General features: G+C 38.6%; 2 protein-coding genes across 2 annotated transcripts in view; one reads left to right on the plus strand and one right to left on the minus strand.

Annotated features, from left to right (window-relative positions):
* hephl1b (hephaestin-like 1b) overlaps positions 1-15,980 on the minus strand; it is a 210,909-nt gene that overhangs the window by 15,654 nt on the left and 179,275 nt on the right. The window lies entirely within an intron of this gene.
* Positions 2,472-15,159, plus strand: paxbp1 (PAX3 and PAX7 binding protein 1). The gene is made up of 18 exons (XM_082157490.1): positions 2,472-2,873; positions 3,905-4,033; positions 4,597-4,779; positions 5,065-5,286; positions 5,543-5,643; positions 6,245-6,468; positions 6,922-7,111; positions 10,164-10,287; positions 10,819-10,921; positions 11,440-11,555; positions 11,642-11,841; positions 11,943-12,093; positions 12,204-12,325; positions 13,235-13,311; positions 13,456-13,522; positions 13,635-13,781; positions 13,870-14,024; positions 14,430-15,159. The coding sequence occupies exons 1-18, from the start codon at positions 2,597-2,599 to the stop codon at positions 14,545-14,547; spliced, it is 2,706 nt and encodes a 901-aa protein (XP_082013616.1). The 5' UTR covers positions 2,472-2,596; the 3' UTR covers positions 14,548-15,159.

Consider the following 15,980-nt stretch of genomic DNA (forward strand, 5'->3'; position numbering starts at 1 on the left):
TATAATTTAAAATTTGAATTTTGGCGCAGTTTTTTTTCTCTATATAGTGTTGATATGGCAACTAGTAAATACACCAAGTTTCGTCATGCTAGCATGTGTGGAAGTATTTAAAACAAGTGTGTTACAACTAGCCCCCGTTACGTTGTGTCCCACTCTCCCTACAATCCGCCCCCTACTGGATGACTTCATACTTACAGAGTTTCATTTGATCAAAAACAAAACCAGGAGACAGGTAAAGCGGTTGTCCAGTAGTTATCTGTGACAGTGCACATGGTGAAATGGCAGAAGCCAGTATTTCAGTGACTCCGGACCGGTTTTGCTGTCCAGTAGGCCTATGTCTGGATCTCCTGAAGGATCCAGTGGCGCTTCCCTGTGGACACAGTTCCAGTATGATCTTTATTACAGACTGCTGGGATCAAGATGATTAGAAGGGAGTCTAAGACCTGTAGTCAGCAAAAACATCATTCTGGCTGAAGTAGTGGAGAAACTGAACGAGAAAACACTCCAATCTGCTGCTCCTGCTCACTATGCGGGTCCTGGTGATGTGGAGTGTAACGTCTGTATAGTGGAAGAAAACACAAAGCCATCAAGTCCTGCATGATGTGCCTGAACTCTTACTGTCAAAAGCACCTTGAACAGCACGAGAATTTGTTTAAAGACAAGAAACACAATTTGATGAAAGCTACCAGACGACTCCAGGAGATGATCTGTAAGAAACATGAAAGGCCTCTAGAAGTATTCTGTCGAACTGACCAGAACTGTGTATGCTGACAAACACGAAAACCATAACATTAACACAGTTGCGGAAAAAGGGTATAGACAGGGTATACCATTTTGAATCGAGCTAAGGCAAGCAGATTTGAACACTGCATGAACACTTTGTTCTGTAGAACACAGAATGATTAAACAAACCATTGCACAGTATTTTGTATGCTGGATGATAAAAAAATGTCTTCAAAAATGTATTGTAGGCCTACTGTATGTGATTAATAACATAAAGCCCTTCAAATCTTATTTTCTTAAATTTGTATAACTGTTTTATTTTCTAACTTATAAAAACATGGTAAAGATAAAAAAAAATGCAAACTCATTTTTAATAGGCCTAATAATACGTTTAAAAATACGCTTTGCCTTGTAAAGATATTTTCTTTTTCAAAATATTATAACTTTGTCTCCTTAAAAATGTATGTGAATGATTGATGACCAATTAATACATTAAAAAACGTACTGTGTTATTTCAGTATATTTAATTTCCTTCTCCTCATGAATAGACACTTTAAAAATATAGAATTTTTGGGCTTTTATTATGATAGGACAGTATAGTACCAAGAAAATTTGACGACCCAGGACTTGAACTCGGGTCGCAATAAGCTGAAAAACAATGACTGTCAGTGCACTGATCACTAGGCTATTGGGTCTAGTAAGTAACTGCAATGTGATACGACTAGGCTATTGAAGCTAGTAATTTATCACAATGTGATAAATATTATAACCTCATTGTGTAAGAAACATAGGGGGAACAGAATCCGACGGCAAAAAATCCGTTCCCCCACTCCCATTATGAGAGGTGTTGATGTAATGACTTAAAAAAAAAAAATGCTGATTCTATTTTGTGTGTGGATGGAGCTTAACTTGCATCAGTTTAAAGCATTTTTATTTTTTTTGCCTTTTATTATAATAGGAAAGTATAAGAAAGTTTGACGACCCGGGACTTGAACTCGGGTCACAATAAGCTGAAAAAAAGGCATATCAGTGAACTGACCACTAGGCTATTAGATCTAGTAATAGCTGCAATGTGATAAATATTAGAACCTCATTGTGTAAGAAACATAGGGGAAACAGAATCCGACGCCAAATAGTTCAGCTGTCGAAATCCGTTCCCCCACCCCAATGATGAGAGATGTTGATGTATCGGCTTAAAATATGCTTATTCTATTCTGTGTGTGGATGGAGCTTAAATAAAAATAATATTTTGAAATTTAATTCTTAGAAAAAAGCATGTGCTTCATGTTCATTAGAAAATAATACCATTGTAACCATTAAAGTTGGCATGGAACGGAAATTCTTGAATAGTTCTTGAAATGCATATTGTGATGTATCTGAGTGAAAAGGCTTCTCAAACAAGATAAAAAATGTAGGGCGGGGATTTTGTTAATCGGGTATTGATTGGATCATTGTAGTTTGCTATTGCTGATCTCATGTGAGTGACAGGTTGCCCCAGGTTGCTATTATGATAAAAAAAAAAAAAAAAAACTGTTAGATAAAATTGGATATCAGAACGAAGTCAATGATCAATGCAGAGCAGAGTAGAACACAACCGGTGCCGGGGAATAAAGAATGACACACACACAGGAGATGCAAACCATATAGAAAAACAAAAAACAAAAAAAAAACATGGAATTGTTTGATATGGCACCTCTCCTCTAGATGGCAGCAGCGAGTTCCCGCTGCCGCTTTTCAGATCCAACACTCACAGAGGTACTTAAACGTTTCCGTAAAAGCAAAATGGTGGATTTGTTATCATCCTTGGCGGCCTGCAAAAATCTAAAAACCAGTCTGTATATACTATCCTAGAGGCGTTGCACACTACATAACCATGTTTAAGAAAGCTAAGAGGTGCAATTTCAGGCGGAGGAATGAATCGGACGATGAGGAGAAAGAGGAGGTTCAGCAGTCCGGCGGGCCCGGGGCTGAAGAGTCGGCGAACCCGAGCGAGTCCAGCACTGGTCCCGCTCCTGGAGCAAACATGCTCAACAACCACGGAAACGGGTTTCAGCCCGGTGCTGTTAAGGTCAACAAAGAACTTAAGAAGAGAAGGAAGGAGAACCGAGAGGAACCTAAAGCGAGTCTGCTTAGCTTCCACGACGATGAAGGTGCTTATTAACTGCCATAAAAGACACGTGTAACGTAAATAAATTTACGTAAAAACAATGTAATGTTTCACATATTGTTCGTGTAGAGTTTTTGCTGTGCAGGCCATCATCTAATTGTAGTCTATTTAAATTATATAACCGTTCGCGTCTTTAAAGTGACAGTCACTAACCGAAAACGAGAGATACTTTGCATATTATATTAACTAGTAATAGTGATCAATTAGGACTCTGCACATATTGGAATATACTCAATAATTGGCTTAAGACCATATGTGACCTTGGACCACAAAACCAGTCACATGGGTCAATTTTTTAACATTGAGATTTATACATCATCTGAATGCTGAATAAATAAGCTAATATAAAGTTAGGATAGGACAATATTTGGCTGAGATACAACTATTTGAAAATCTGGAATCTGAGGGTGCAAAAAAAATCTAAACATTGAGAAAATTGCCTTTAAAATTGTCCATTTATGTTCCCGGTGGTGCTGCATTCACTGCAATGTTTTATATATTTACAAAATATCTTCATGGAACATGATCTTTACTTAATTTCCTAATGATTTTTGGCATATAAAAGAAAAATCGATAATTTTGACCCATACAATGTGTTTTTGGCTCTTGCCACAAATATACCCGTGCGACTTGTGACTGGTTTTGTGACCCAGGGTCACATACAGTGATACGAATCAGAATTCCATGGCAAAGGTGGAAATAGCCATTGAGTTGATTCTTTTCAATGAATCGGTCGAACCGGTTCACAAATCGGTTTACATGATTCATTATTGAATCAGTCTGAAATTAAATGCTTTCTAAAAACCTTTATCCAGTAATTATAAAAATAGAAGGACAGTTACATTCATTGATCAGAAAGTGTGAGGTCCCTGAAGAAAACTTTGAAGTTGTGTCCCAAAATACATGCTATCTAAAGTCTTTGATACTATACACTTTGCACCTTTACTATGCATGATGTATTCAATCATCTAGTGTATGAATTTTATAGATTCACTATATATCTCTCACTATTAGATGACACTGATGTGTTCCGTGTGAAGAAATCCTACCACAGCAAGAAGATCGTCAAGCAGCTGAAGAAAGAATACAAGGATGATCTGGAAAAGACCACCACTGCCATACCAGAGCAAAGCACACGCATTGGTACTAAACATCTTTCTTTCTTTCTTTTTTTACCTTTTCATAATATCATGCATTTCTATAAAGCAGAATCAGGGGACTGCTTTTTGTCTTTAAAACATCAAATTTTATACATTTTTGTTTGCTTCCCCCACTTTAAGTTGTAATGGTATATACACAAGAATAAAGCACTACTAATTTTTGGATTATTGCAAGATAACGTAGTGACCCCATGCCTAGGGCAACAATGGGGCAAAAGGAGGCATTTCCCCTTCAGATCTGATTTGTGCCCCCTCAGTTTGAATTTGTCCCCCCTCCACCCCTGATTTCTGAAGCGCTATCGATTTTAACCCTTTGATGTACAATCGCACCGATGTGATCAATTGCTTATACCTGAAGAATTATGTCCCCACCAGTTTGTTTGTCCTGGCATCAGCTCTGAGTTTGACCCCCTTTGTTCTAGAGTTATTATTTTTAGGTGGGGATTTAGCCTTCAAAAGTATTACAAACCCTCAGTAATCTTGGCGCTAGTCCATCTAACTAGTTACATAAGTTTAAATTCTGGCTCACTGGTTTGTTCGTTTCAGGTGGACCTGCTTATAATCTGTCAATTAAAGAGGAGCCCTTAGTGGGCAGCAGAGCCAGCAGTGAACAGGGAGAAGAAGAAATGGAGGTCGACAGCAATGAGGAACAGGAAGAGGAGGGCGAGCAAAGGTCTGCGGGTGGAGCCTTTAGTCAAACTCTGTCTGCCCTCAGCTCGCTTAGACCAGGTGAGAGTTTCCATGACATCTAGACTGGACCTGTAGAGCAAGTCACAGGACCAACGTCAGCATGATCAGGCTGTTTTTGCTTATTAAACATTTCAAGGTTGGAACCTGCTGATGTGTATTGTGGTTAAACATTGAATGTTGTTAAACAATGTTTGTGATCAGATCCACTTTTTTAAATGGCAAAGAAATTGCTTTTAGTTTGTTCTCTTTCTGGTTAACCTAATTCACATGAAGGGGATTAATCATTGTGTTTAGACCAATAATAAGAGTCATATGTCTCAACAGGTGAGATCCCCGACGCGGCCTTCATTCATGCAGCTCGTAAACGTAGGCAGATGGCTCGAGAGCTCGGGGGCGAGGCTCCGTTGATCGAGAATGAAGCGACGAACAAGCGCCTTGTTCACGAAGATGAGAACGGCGGCAGTGACGATGATGAAGATGAGAAGAGAATCAACTTCAGTGGAGTCAAGATAAAGACTCAGAGGCAGAAAATAGCGGAGGAGATCGGTCAGTTTATGCAGTTCAGAGCTCTAGTAATCTGAAACTTGTTTATGTAGAATTACAGGAACCCCCATTCACCTGTTCTCCAGAGGGACTGTCCTTGTAATAAATGTCATGTCACTAAGTAAAAGTCACACAAAAAAGATTAACTAGAATAACTATAAATAGGAATTGTGTGAGAAATCAGATCCTGGTAAAGATGTGTACTTAACCATAATCTGACCTTAGTGTTTGTTTTGGATGTGTCTGTGTTGTGATTCAGGTATTGAAGGCAGTGATGATGAAGCTCTAGATAATGGCCAGGATGAGGAAGTGAATCGCTGGGAGCAGGAGCAGATCAGGAAGGGCATTAGCATCCCACAGGTGAGTCAGAGTATCATAACCCTGCCCAATTTTAAATAAAAAATTAACCATCCACTTGTTCCTGACGCTGGTATCGTTCTAAAGTCTCTACAGAAATGAGCAAATGAGCTGTTTAAACAGGACGCGTCAAATCAAACGTCCCATTACGCTTACATCTACCATTTGTCCTCGTCGGCAGACTTAAGTGCTTGGATTAATTCAGAAAGTGAACAGGCATCTGTATACTTTATCCACCCAGTGTCAGTGATTAATGGGTTCTATTTGCATTTGACGCGGCGCTCGCATCATGTAACGCCAGTGGGCGGGGACTATGATGCAGTGATGTAAAACTATTTGTCATTGATAAACATTGATCAAATTTGAGAAATGTTTCTTGAACTCCAAATAGCATATTTCGGAAGGATTATCTGACAAATTTTGTTACTGTGTTTTTAATCAAATAAATGTAGCCTTCAAAAACATTTGAAAAAAGCCTTTCTGGTCCTAAACTGTTGAATGATACCAGTTCTGTTGACATTCCTACAGTGTACTATAGTTTGTACTTTGAAATTGCAATATTTAATGCTGACACCAATCCGTTTGTCTCATCTTGATATTTTAGGTCCAAGCCACCCAATCCGAGGATACAACCATGTATTACCAAGGCAGTTATGATGCGCAGTCATATGGAGCGTCCTACGCCATGCCGTTTAGCTACACCACCATCACAGTTGGAGCTGACAACAGCAAGACTTTGAAAGCAGAGCCCTCAGTTCCTTATCCCATTCCCTCTTGTGACCTGACCCCTATAACCACAGATCTGGTAAAGAAACGTCTCAAAGACAGGTACGGTCTGAACTGCCTTCTCATCGGCGGTCACTGTAACCCCTCAAATTGCCAGTTCAAATCTGCCCAGTTGGTTTTTCCTAGGAGTTTAAATAACCAACACTTTATAGTTTTAAATGCCCTGATAATATTCATGCACGTCCCATAAAATTGCCCTATTCAGACATTGAAGATGACAGCTTGCACTTTGGACTTCCAGCATAGTGAGGATACACACAAGGCGCATATCTCCTCACACGTTGTTCCTGGTTAATTCTGGGTATCCCTGTTTCTGCAGAAGTGTAATATTTCTTCCTCCGGATGGAGTATTTGCAGATGCTAAAATCTGCAGCTGTTTTACTGACTCAATTGCATTGTTTAGACCTAACCGTCTTCATCAGGACATGTGCGACCCTGGCGATGTCCCCATACATCACTAATAGCAAACCTCTCTTTGACTCCCCTGTGCACCAGGCTGAGCTTCATGCGCCAGGGGCACAATTCCAATGCCCGGCGCTTTGAGCAGATCCAGGAGGAGCTGGAGGCCTCCAAAAAGACCATCCAGCTCCTAGAGGGCTCCTCACAGGAGGCCGCAGACAAATATAGATTCTTGCAAGAAATGCGAGGGTATGTTGGAGACTTGCTTGAGTGTTTCAGTGAAAAGGTAAGAATGAATGCATTTGTTTTTATGTTGCTGCTGTTTGTTTTACTGACTTGTTTTTCAGTTGTTGTTTTTTTCAGAATTATTTTTTTCTGTATTTCTTTTGGAATGATTTTAAAGTTTATTGGATGTTGCCTGTGTCAGAATTGTGTGTAGTTAATTAGACTTTAAACGTATTTATCTCAACTAAAATTACCGTATTTGTTTTATAATGCCATTAGTAGTAAAAATAACACCAGTTACTTTTAATGTGTATATATAATCACATAGTTCATGTTTGTGATGTTTGTTAAACTCCTTTTAAGCAGTCCACCAGTCATATTTTCCATCAGATCATGGATTATTTTGTAATCTTCCATATTTTGCCCATAGCTGATGCAGCAAGAGATTCTTTCTGTTTCTCTCATTTCTTTCAGCTATAAAGAGGCACTATAGACAAATCATGTTGTCTATGATGATGCATTTGGAACTAACATAGCACCAAAAGTGTTTATCATGATTTATCTAATACATTTTCATGTTATTTAGAAAGTAATAGTTCAAACTTCCTTTTTTTTTTGTGAGACTTCCAATTCGTTAGGTAGCTAAGTAGCTTGTTTACGGTGTTGTTGAATCATTAAAGGTGCTGTAAGCGATGCCACGCGTTTTTTAGGCCAAAAATTTTTTTGTCACATACAGCAAACATCTCCTCACTATCCGCTAGCTGCCTGTCCCCTGAACACACTGTAAAAAAACGCGGTCTCTGTAGACAGCCCAGGCTCCACAAACGGCAACAAAAACAAACTGGGCTCACCCGCACCATGAAACACAACAAACAGTGCTCCAGCCAATCACAGACAAGAAGTATTTGAGGGTGGGGTTTGGGGGGTTAGTGTGCGTGCACATGAAGTGGGTGTGGAGGAGAGGGAAGCATGAAGAGGGAAGTCTGAATTATGGCCGAAACACGACCAAAGAGGTGTCCGATGAACAAATTGCAAAGAAGAGGGACAAGGATAAGGGACGAGGATAAGGAACGCGCGAAATACCGAATTTACATCGGAAAAACCTTTTAAAGGTGGCGAGAACTCCGCCGGCAGAAGGGCTTCCAATCCACATTCAGTTGCTCTGTTTTTGCAGAACAGGTAAATCCATATTTCTTTCTAAATTGACGTTCATGTTCGCCAAACCAACACAAGGATGTAATGTAATTAGCTAGAACTATGCAGTCAGCGTTAACTTTGGTGAATACAACATATAACATTATGTTTCTAGCAGCTAGCGATCAATCTCTATTGTAAATGATCAAGCAAATTCACAGTAGGGCGACAATTTGTGTGAATGATTGTTTTCATCCACTGTTTGTTATGAATTTGAATGTTCATTTATAGGCTGTTGACAACTTTGACAAAATTTGTTTACGCCGCCGCCGTTGTTTATTCTCACTGGGAAACGCGAAGCTACGTTATCTTGCTATTATTGCGTCCTTGTATGGGAGCTATAGTTATAGCTTCAGGTGGCGAAACGATTTTAAAATAATGTTTCTCTTTTTCTGCATTCTGTTCTGCATTATATAAAACCCTTTATCTAACTTAGCGACATTACACATTGAATGAAGTATCAGTAAAACTTAACTTTGTTTGTAGTGACTACTACGGATAATATTGGAAGGGAGGGGAGGAGGGAGGAGACGGGATGAGGAGGAGGGAGGGTCTAGCTAGCCTCCGTTTTGTTTGACAACAATTCGAATGTCAACAAGAAGTTACGACTCCCGGCATCGCTTACAGCACCTTTAAAAAAAAATTATAATAAAAAGCCCAAATGGTAAATCTCTATTACACCACCAGTGGACTATACTGTCCTTTAAAGGCAAAATGCATTAATCATGCATCTGTAGCATTAAGCTCCCATTTGAATGCCTGATGATAGCTTAATGATTGCATTATCTTAAGGTTAGCTTGTCGCAAGGATTTGTTAATATCTATATTCATTTGTGGTACATGTATATGAAAACTATAGAGTGCAACATTCGGGTACCAAAAGTAAAAATCCCATTCGTTTTCTCCCTAGGGGAATTGATTTTGAAATAACTTTTAAACTACTGTGAGCTTAGAGCTATGAGGTTGTTAATTGATGACACGTGCTTTTGTTGAAGCCGTCAGCCTGCTTTATTTCAATTTTTTTTTAAATCAGTGTAATTCTTGGTGAAAAACTACATTACCATGATTCAGTAGAGACATCTCCACCAATCCAAAAATTGCAGCAAGCAAAAAAGCTGTTTTTAGCGCCCGTCCGTTCCCATGAAACACTGCATATGATAATTGATGTAATCATCTCCCTGCACTCTCAAACTGCATAATATTTATATATTCATAGTTTGCAATTCATGTAAAATATAATGTTTCTATATACACAATCAGCATCTTTAGTTTTGAATTTATTCATCATTTTTAATATCAATAGTTTTTTCCCCATATTAAATTCATCAAGTATGGATGGAGTTATGCATCTTTGTCTTTATTTAACTATTTTCAAGTACTTTTTTGCTAATCAATGTTTGTAATGTTGTGATTCACCCCGAAGCTGGTTGGTTTGGCTCTTGGCTTTTAACTCTTAAGGACTTTTTAAAAATCCCTATGGGAAAAATGAATGGAAAAAATACTTCCGGAACCAAGGCAGCTGAAAAAGTGAACAGGCACTGTTGCACTCTATTAAACTCCTGACTGTGCAACCGTCTTTGATTCTGTACTTACTTTTGAATAATTATACTTCAGTTGTGTTGTTAACCAGCTGCATTAAATGAAAAAGAGCTGTTTGTCAAAAACAACCTACAATGGCTTTCACAGAAGTTTCATACAACTCAGCCATTCTCTTTTTTGGCTCATAGTAAGGTTAATACCATGAAGCATTAACAGTAGGGGAAGCCAGTTTGATCCAGCTTTAAAGGGCTTTGTGTGTAGAGTTATTTAATTTGGCTGCTTTCTCTCTCATGCCGCAGCAGGGCACACTAAGCCCCTCGTCTCGGTCTCCGGCCCCTTGTCTTTGGTTCTGCTGTCACAAAAATCATCGTATCTTTCAGGTGCCTGTTATTCTGGAGCTAGAGGTCGCCATGCACCAGTTACTTCGGCAGCGGGCGTCCCGTCTCGTCCAGAGAAGACAGGATGATATTAAAGATGAATCGTCGGAGTTTTCCAGCCTTTCAAGTCAGTCCATCTTGAAGGTTTTTATTTGAATGGCCTCATTGTTTTTTTTTCCTTTCCATTTTTGTTATACAGTTATGATTAATTGCACATCAGAATAATACACACACTACGTGTGTTTCTGTGTGTGCGCGCGTGTGTGTGTGTGTGTGTGAGTGAGAGATTAAGACAAATGAACGTTTATGTGGCTTTCGGATGGTGAAAGCATACTGGCTTCTTATTTATCAGTGTTCATACTGATACATTGTTTAGATGCTGAGCAGGTAAGTGATTGGAGGAGAGTTTCCATCTCAGCCCAGTGAAATTGAGCAGGTGTAAAATTAACTTGTAGTTGGAAATTAGTTCTGATGACATCAGAAAAGGGGAAACCACTGTGCATGAAATTAAAAAACATTTTTTTACTGACGTTTGTGGAATAATGCATGAACATCTAGTAATGAGCAGGTAATGACTATTAGATCTGTCAGTATAGGTTGTAACAGGGCTGGTGAGTTCAGCTTTACTGAGGGTTAATGTCTGTTCTTTCTGTTTCAGGTAAGGCTGTTATGGCCCCTAACCTGGACTCATTCGGTCGAGATCGCACAGCCTATCAGGAGCTTGCCAAGCAGAGGAGGATAGCTGAAAGAGAAGCCAGACGGTATGCAAAAAAAAAGCTATATATGTAGACCCTTGAGACTATTAGTGTGTGAAATATACCCTCTAAACGAAACAAACGCCTAAACTTAAACTAAAATAATGCGTTTAATTTATTATTATTTTTCTTATTATTGTTGTTGTTTTTATTTTTATTATAACTTTCTTTTTTTTCTTATTATACTCATTCCAAATCTAGTAAAAATGTTCTAATCTCATTAGTATCATTATCATTAGCTTTAAATTGTAACCTGTAATGGGCAAAAATGTTTGGAAATGTGCAAAAGTGAGTGTTATAGTCACAATGTCAGTCAGGCAGATAGCGGAAGTTGGCCTTTTAACACGGTAACTAAAATATTTCCAAATAAATGAATTAAAATCATAAACAAATTGCATCAGGACATAGTGAATCTGAAATAAATTGAATCAGAAAATCGGTATCAATACCCAGATCTACTTTAGGCAGAGTTTCTATGATGTATTTCAGTTTTAATAATTGTCAGTCTGTTTCGACACATCCAGAACCCGTCGGAGACAAGCTCGAGAGCAGAACGGCAAGAGAGCCGAGCATAAGGAGGGGCTGTCTAGTGATGACGAAGAGACGTCCACTGACATCACCAGCTTCAACCTAGAGAGAGGTGACCAACCTAACACACCAATGCAAGATTTGCTGATTACGTTCCAATCTTTTCCCAATTAACCTTTTCATCTTTTTGATTTCCAGATCGCATTTTAAATGAGTCAAAGAAGATTTTTGAGGACGTGGTGGAGGATTTCCACTCTCTGGACAACATAAAGTCCCACTTCGAGACCTGGAGAAAGCTGTATTTTACATGCTACAGAGACGCCTACATCGGACTGTGCCTGCCCAAACTCTTTAACCCCCTTATTCGACTGCAGCTCACCTCATGGTCTCCGTTTGAGGTACAGAGAGCATGTCATTTCCACATTTTTGTGATCTGCTTTGCATCGCCTGAACATTTTAGTCTTTAATTGCCAAAATGATGCTATTTGTATCTATGCAGGTGGAGTGTCCCAACTTTGAGTACATGCTGTGGTTCGAGTCTTTGCTCTTTTATGGCTGTGAGGAGCAGAGCACTCTAAAGAAAGAGGAAGAGATAGATAACAGCCTGCTTCCTGCTATTGTAGAAAGAGTGCTTCTTCCTAAACTAGCAGGTTAGTCTGTCCATTTCCCATCTTTGTAAAGGTTCAGATCTTACTCTAAACTCAGAACAGCATCTCAAATCTAAATCACTCTTTTAAAACATGATCCCCTCTCCTCTCAGTGCTGACGGATCAGGTGTGGGATCCGCTCTCCAGCAGTCAGACGTCCAGACTGGTGGCTTTCATGCAGAGGCTGATCAAAGATTATCCCACTGTGCTGCACGGCGACAACCGCAACACACAAGTCAGTGAAGAGATGAGACAGCAACGCATTAAAGCCACAGGCTCTTATTTTTGCTTTTCATTTTCATTAAAGCCTACCATTTCATATTTGATAGGCAAAGTTATGGGGCCTGTAAATTATCAAAATGATCAAAACTTTGCTGTAAAACCTGAGGTACACAATCAACTATGTGCTTTGTCGTCTGTACCACAACTCGTTTATAATTTTACCATTTTTAGATTTTAAAATCTTTCCTCTTCAGGTTAAGGTATGAAGATTACTGTGAAATCTGAGTTTAATACTCTAAACATTAGAATTACTTTTATATTGTTAGTAATATTTCAGAAATGAACACTTACTGGCCTGAAGCAACTTATTTGTTTTTAGAAAAATGTGCCCGGAACTTTGGCTACACTATTCACCACACACCAGCACAACATAACAAAGATGTAAAACAAAGACATTCCCATGTGTACATATACAATGTATGCATACATATCCACCCCTACTCATATTTATATGTTCTCAACATTTAAAATTCTAATGCCAGTTAAATCATGTTAAAATGTGAGCATCAAATATTGATACATCAGCCTTTTGAGGTAAATTTTTTACATCTCTCAATCATTATTGTATTGCATTACATTATATGTTTTGCCCCCAAAACAAAAACTACAGGGCTTTGATCATAAAAGTAGGCATTTATATATCATCTTATTGGATGATCTAGAGTGACGACAGATATTTATATGCATTTTGTGTAAGTAGTCTGATATACTGTTATAAAGATATAAGTGCTATATATTTCAGGCATTCTGAATTTGTCTAAAGGCTCAAACAACTTTCATATGTCAGGCTTTACAATTAAACTATTTAAATTATTAGTTGCATCTGATTGTCATTGAGAAACAAAAATCGAATATCTTTCAGGAGCTTCTAAGGACCATAGTCATGCGAATTCGACGGACTCTCGATGATGACATTTTCCTGCCTCTGTTTCCAAAAAAGTGAGTGTGAAAGCTGAATCACTCATGTTGTCACTGTTTGTATGTGCTGCTCTTTGTTTGCATCTTCTAGTTTTTAATTGTGACTGAATATATTGTGTAAACCAGTGTGATGCTGATAATGATTTTTGGTTTCTCCTCTTACAGTGTCATGGAGAACAAGAACGCTGGTCCTTACCTCTTTTCCCAAAGGCAGTTTTGGTCTTGTGTAAAGGTAAGTCTTTAATATTTTGGAGACTTTCTGCCGTCGTCTTAATCAGTTAATCTATATTTTTAGTTACCATTGTTCAAGCTTATTCCTTGCTGAATCTCTTTCTTGTGTTCAGTTACTTGGGAATATCTTAAAATGGGATGGGATCCTGTCTCTGTCGGTGCTGAAGGAGCTCGCCGTGGACAGCACACTAAACCGCTACATTCTCTCAGCCCTGCAGACCACAGACGCCAGCGAGGAACATGTGGAGAAATGCCGCAGAGTATGACTTTTTTTGGAATTAATATCCATATAACAGTGTTTACAGATGAAGTCATTCTAACCCTCTATTAACCCTAACCTGCCTTCAGGTGGTGGAGTGTTTTCCTGTGCAGTGGTTCAGCAGTCTGAAAGGACAACAGACTCTTCCTCAGCTTGAGAACTTCTGCAGATTTTTGAAACACCTGGCCAGCAGTCTGTACCGCAGCTGCGTGGTTGGATCAGACGTGGAGAAGAGGACCGGAAGGTAAAGTGGTTTATCATGTTAATTCAACATCTCTGTAGATGCCACACAAAGATATAACAGATATTAACATTAGTATAAAAGTATGATGATGGTTTAATATAAAACAGGGGCCTTCAGTGGGAGTCTGGTGGTTTTCTAGGCCTAGGGGATCTGCCCACTGTTGTTTGGACATACTGATTTTAATGAGGGAAAAGAAAAATATATATTAAAAAACATCAAATTAACATATCATTAATTAACATTGGTTGTGTGTATACATATGGTCATGTTTCATGGTTCTGTATATAAAGTAAAATTAAGATGTTGCATGTCACTTTATGTATATCAATAATATTTGAATTGCTCTGCAATGTAAGCATTATATCTAAAAAATTGTATTAACACAGTTCTTGTTTCTCTACATAGGGAACAAATAAAGGATGTGATTAGGCTTCTGGGACGACTCAACGCTTTAGACCACGTGATCGCAGTTGCGTCAGAACATGGCATTAAAGATATAAAGACTCTCCTCGAGAACAAATGAAAGGCAAACCAATGGAACACCTCACTGGCCATTTTTGGATGGACCACACCGTGTAAATACTGTGAATATTGTACATTTATCTGTGTGGCTGAAGGGTTTTCTTTCGAGGCACATTGGTGGACTTTAGTGATGTTTCACCTTCAGGAACAGTGAAACTGTCGCTGATTTGGGTTTGAAGTGCACTCTGCTGTGTTAAGACTTTTGTAGTCACTTACCTGAAGAGCCGTCACTTCTTTTTACTTTTTTTAAACGGATGGGATCTCTTAGTTGGATCTTTTAAACTGTCAATCACTCTTCAGTACCTGCAAGAAAATATATTGGTTCTGTACACTTTCCCCTCCCTCAAAGGCTACAGTTTGAGAGCAGGTTGCATACAGCATATTGTGGACAACGTTCAAAAAATATTTATGCACAGCCATGGGTCAAATGATCCAGCGTCTGTGCCCAGCATCAGTTTGGTCTTGCTCATGTGCCAACCTCATCCCTAATTAAACGAACATGACATGCTGGCAAACAAAACCACGTGCTACTTTAACGAATGTACTTATTTTTTGTTGTTGTTTTCCTGAACCTTGAAATGATTTATTTGAATAAATAAAGTGTTAATGATTATTCAGGATAAATTCCTTCCTTATATACAGCGTAGTTGTGACCTCACAACTATATGTATCTTTCAGTGCAACCTATTGTAATTGCAACTTTATTTCTTAAAATTATGACTATCTCAAAGTGTAACTATTTCATAAATTTTTTTCTCACAAGTATGTTTTTACTTGTTGTTACGGCAATTACATTGCAATTACACAAGTTATGCAGTAGCACTAGTTATGTAAAGATTTTATGAAATGAATCTTTTACATGCAGTTAGGCGTTTGCATATTTTACACTTTATAGTTGTGTCAGCAGTTTCCTCAGGTGTCTAGGTGTGGTTTAGCCTGAGGTAGAAAGTGATACATAATTTGATTCTATAGAAGCCATTTGTTTAAACCCAGCAAGATGTTACTTTTGAGTTTTTATGTAACTGCCGTTATAAGGAAGTGGTTTTTCACTATTTTTAGGGGACAGTCACTAAAGGTGTGGATGCTCCTATTGTTTCTGGCTGGGAGTCTATGGCAGCCCATTAAACCCTTCGGAGGGATATTTGGCAGACTGAGAGGTGAGAGTCTGAACTTTGCTGGTGGTCTTGATCTCTCACCCTCTAGTGCCACCAACAGATCAAAGCTGCACTTTACTGATCTTGAACCATGTGGTCTAGAAAGGAATCTTTTTTTTCTTTCTATTTCTTGGCTTATGCGAATGAAAGACCATTTACGTCACAAGAAAATAATCATGCTCTGGTAAATCATAATTATGACACGAGTCAAAATTATGAGACACTAACGGAGTGTTCACATTAGCAACATTTTGTGAAAAATCCATTATCGTCAATAGTG

Source organism: Leuciscus leuciscus (genome assembly GCF_965113295.1).
Source record: "Leuciscus leuciscus genome assembly, chromosome: 24".
NCBI classification, from domain to species: domain Eukaryota; kingdom Metazoa; phylum Chordata; class Actinopteri; order Cypriniformes; family Leuciscidae; genus Leuciscus; species Leuciscus leuciscus.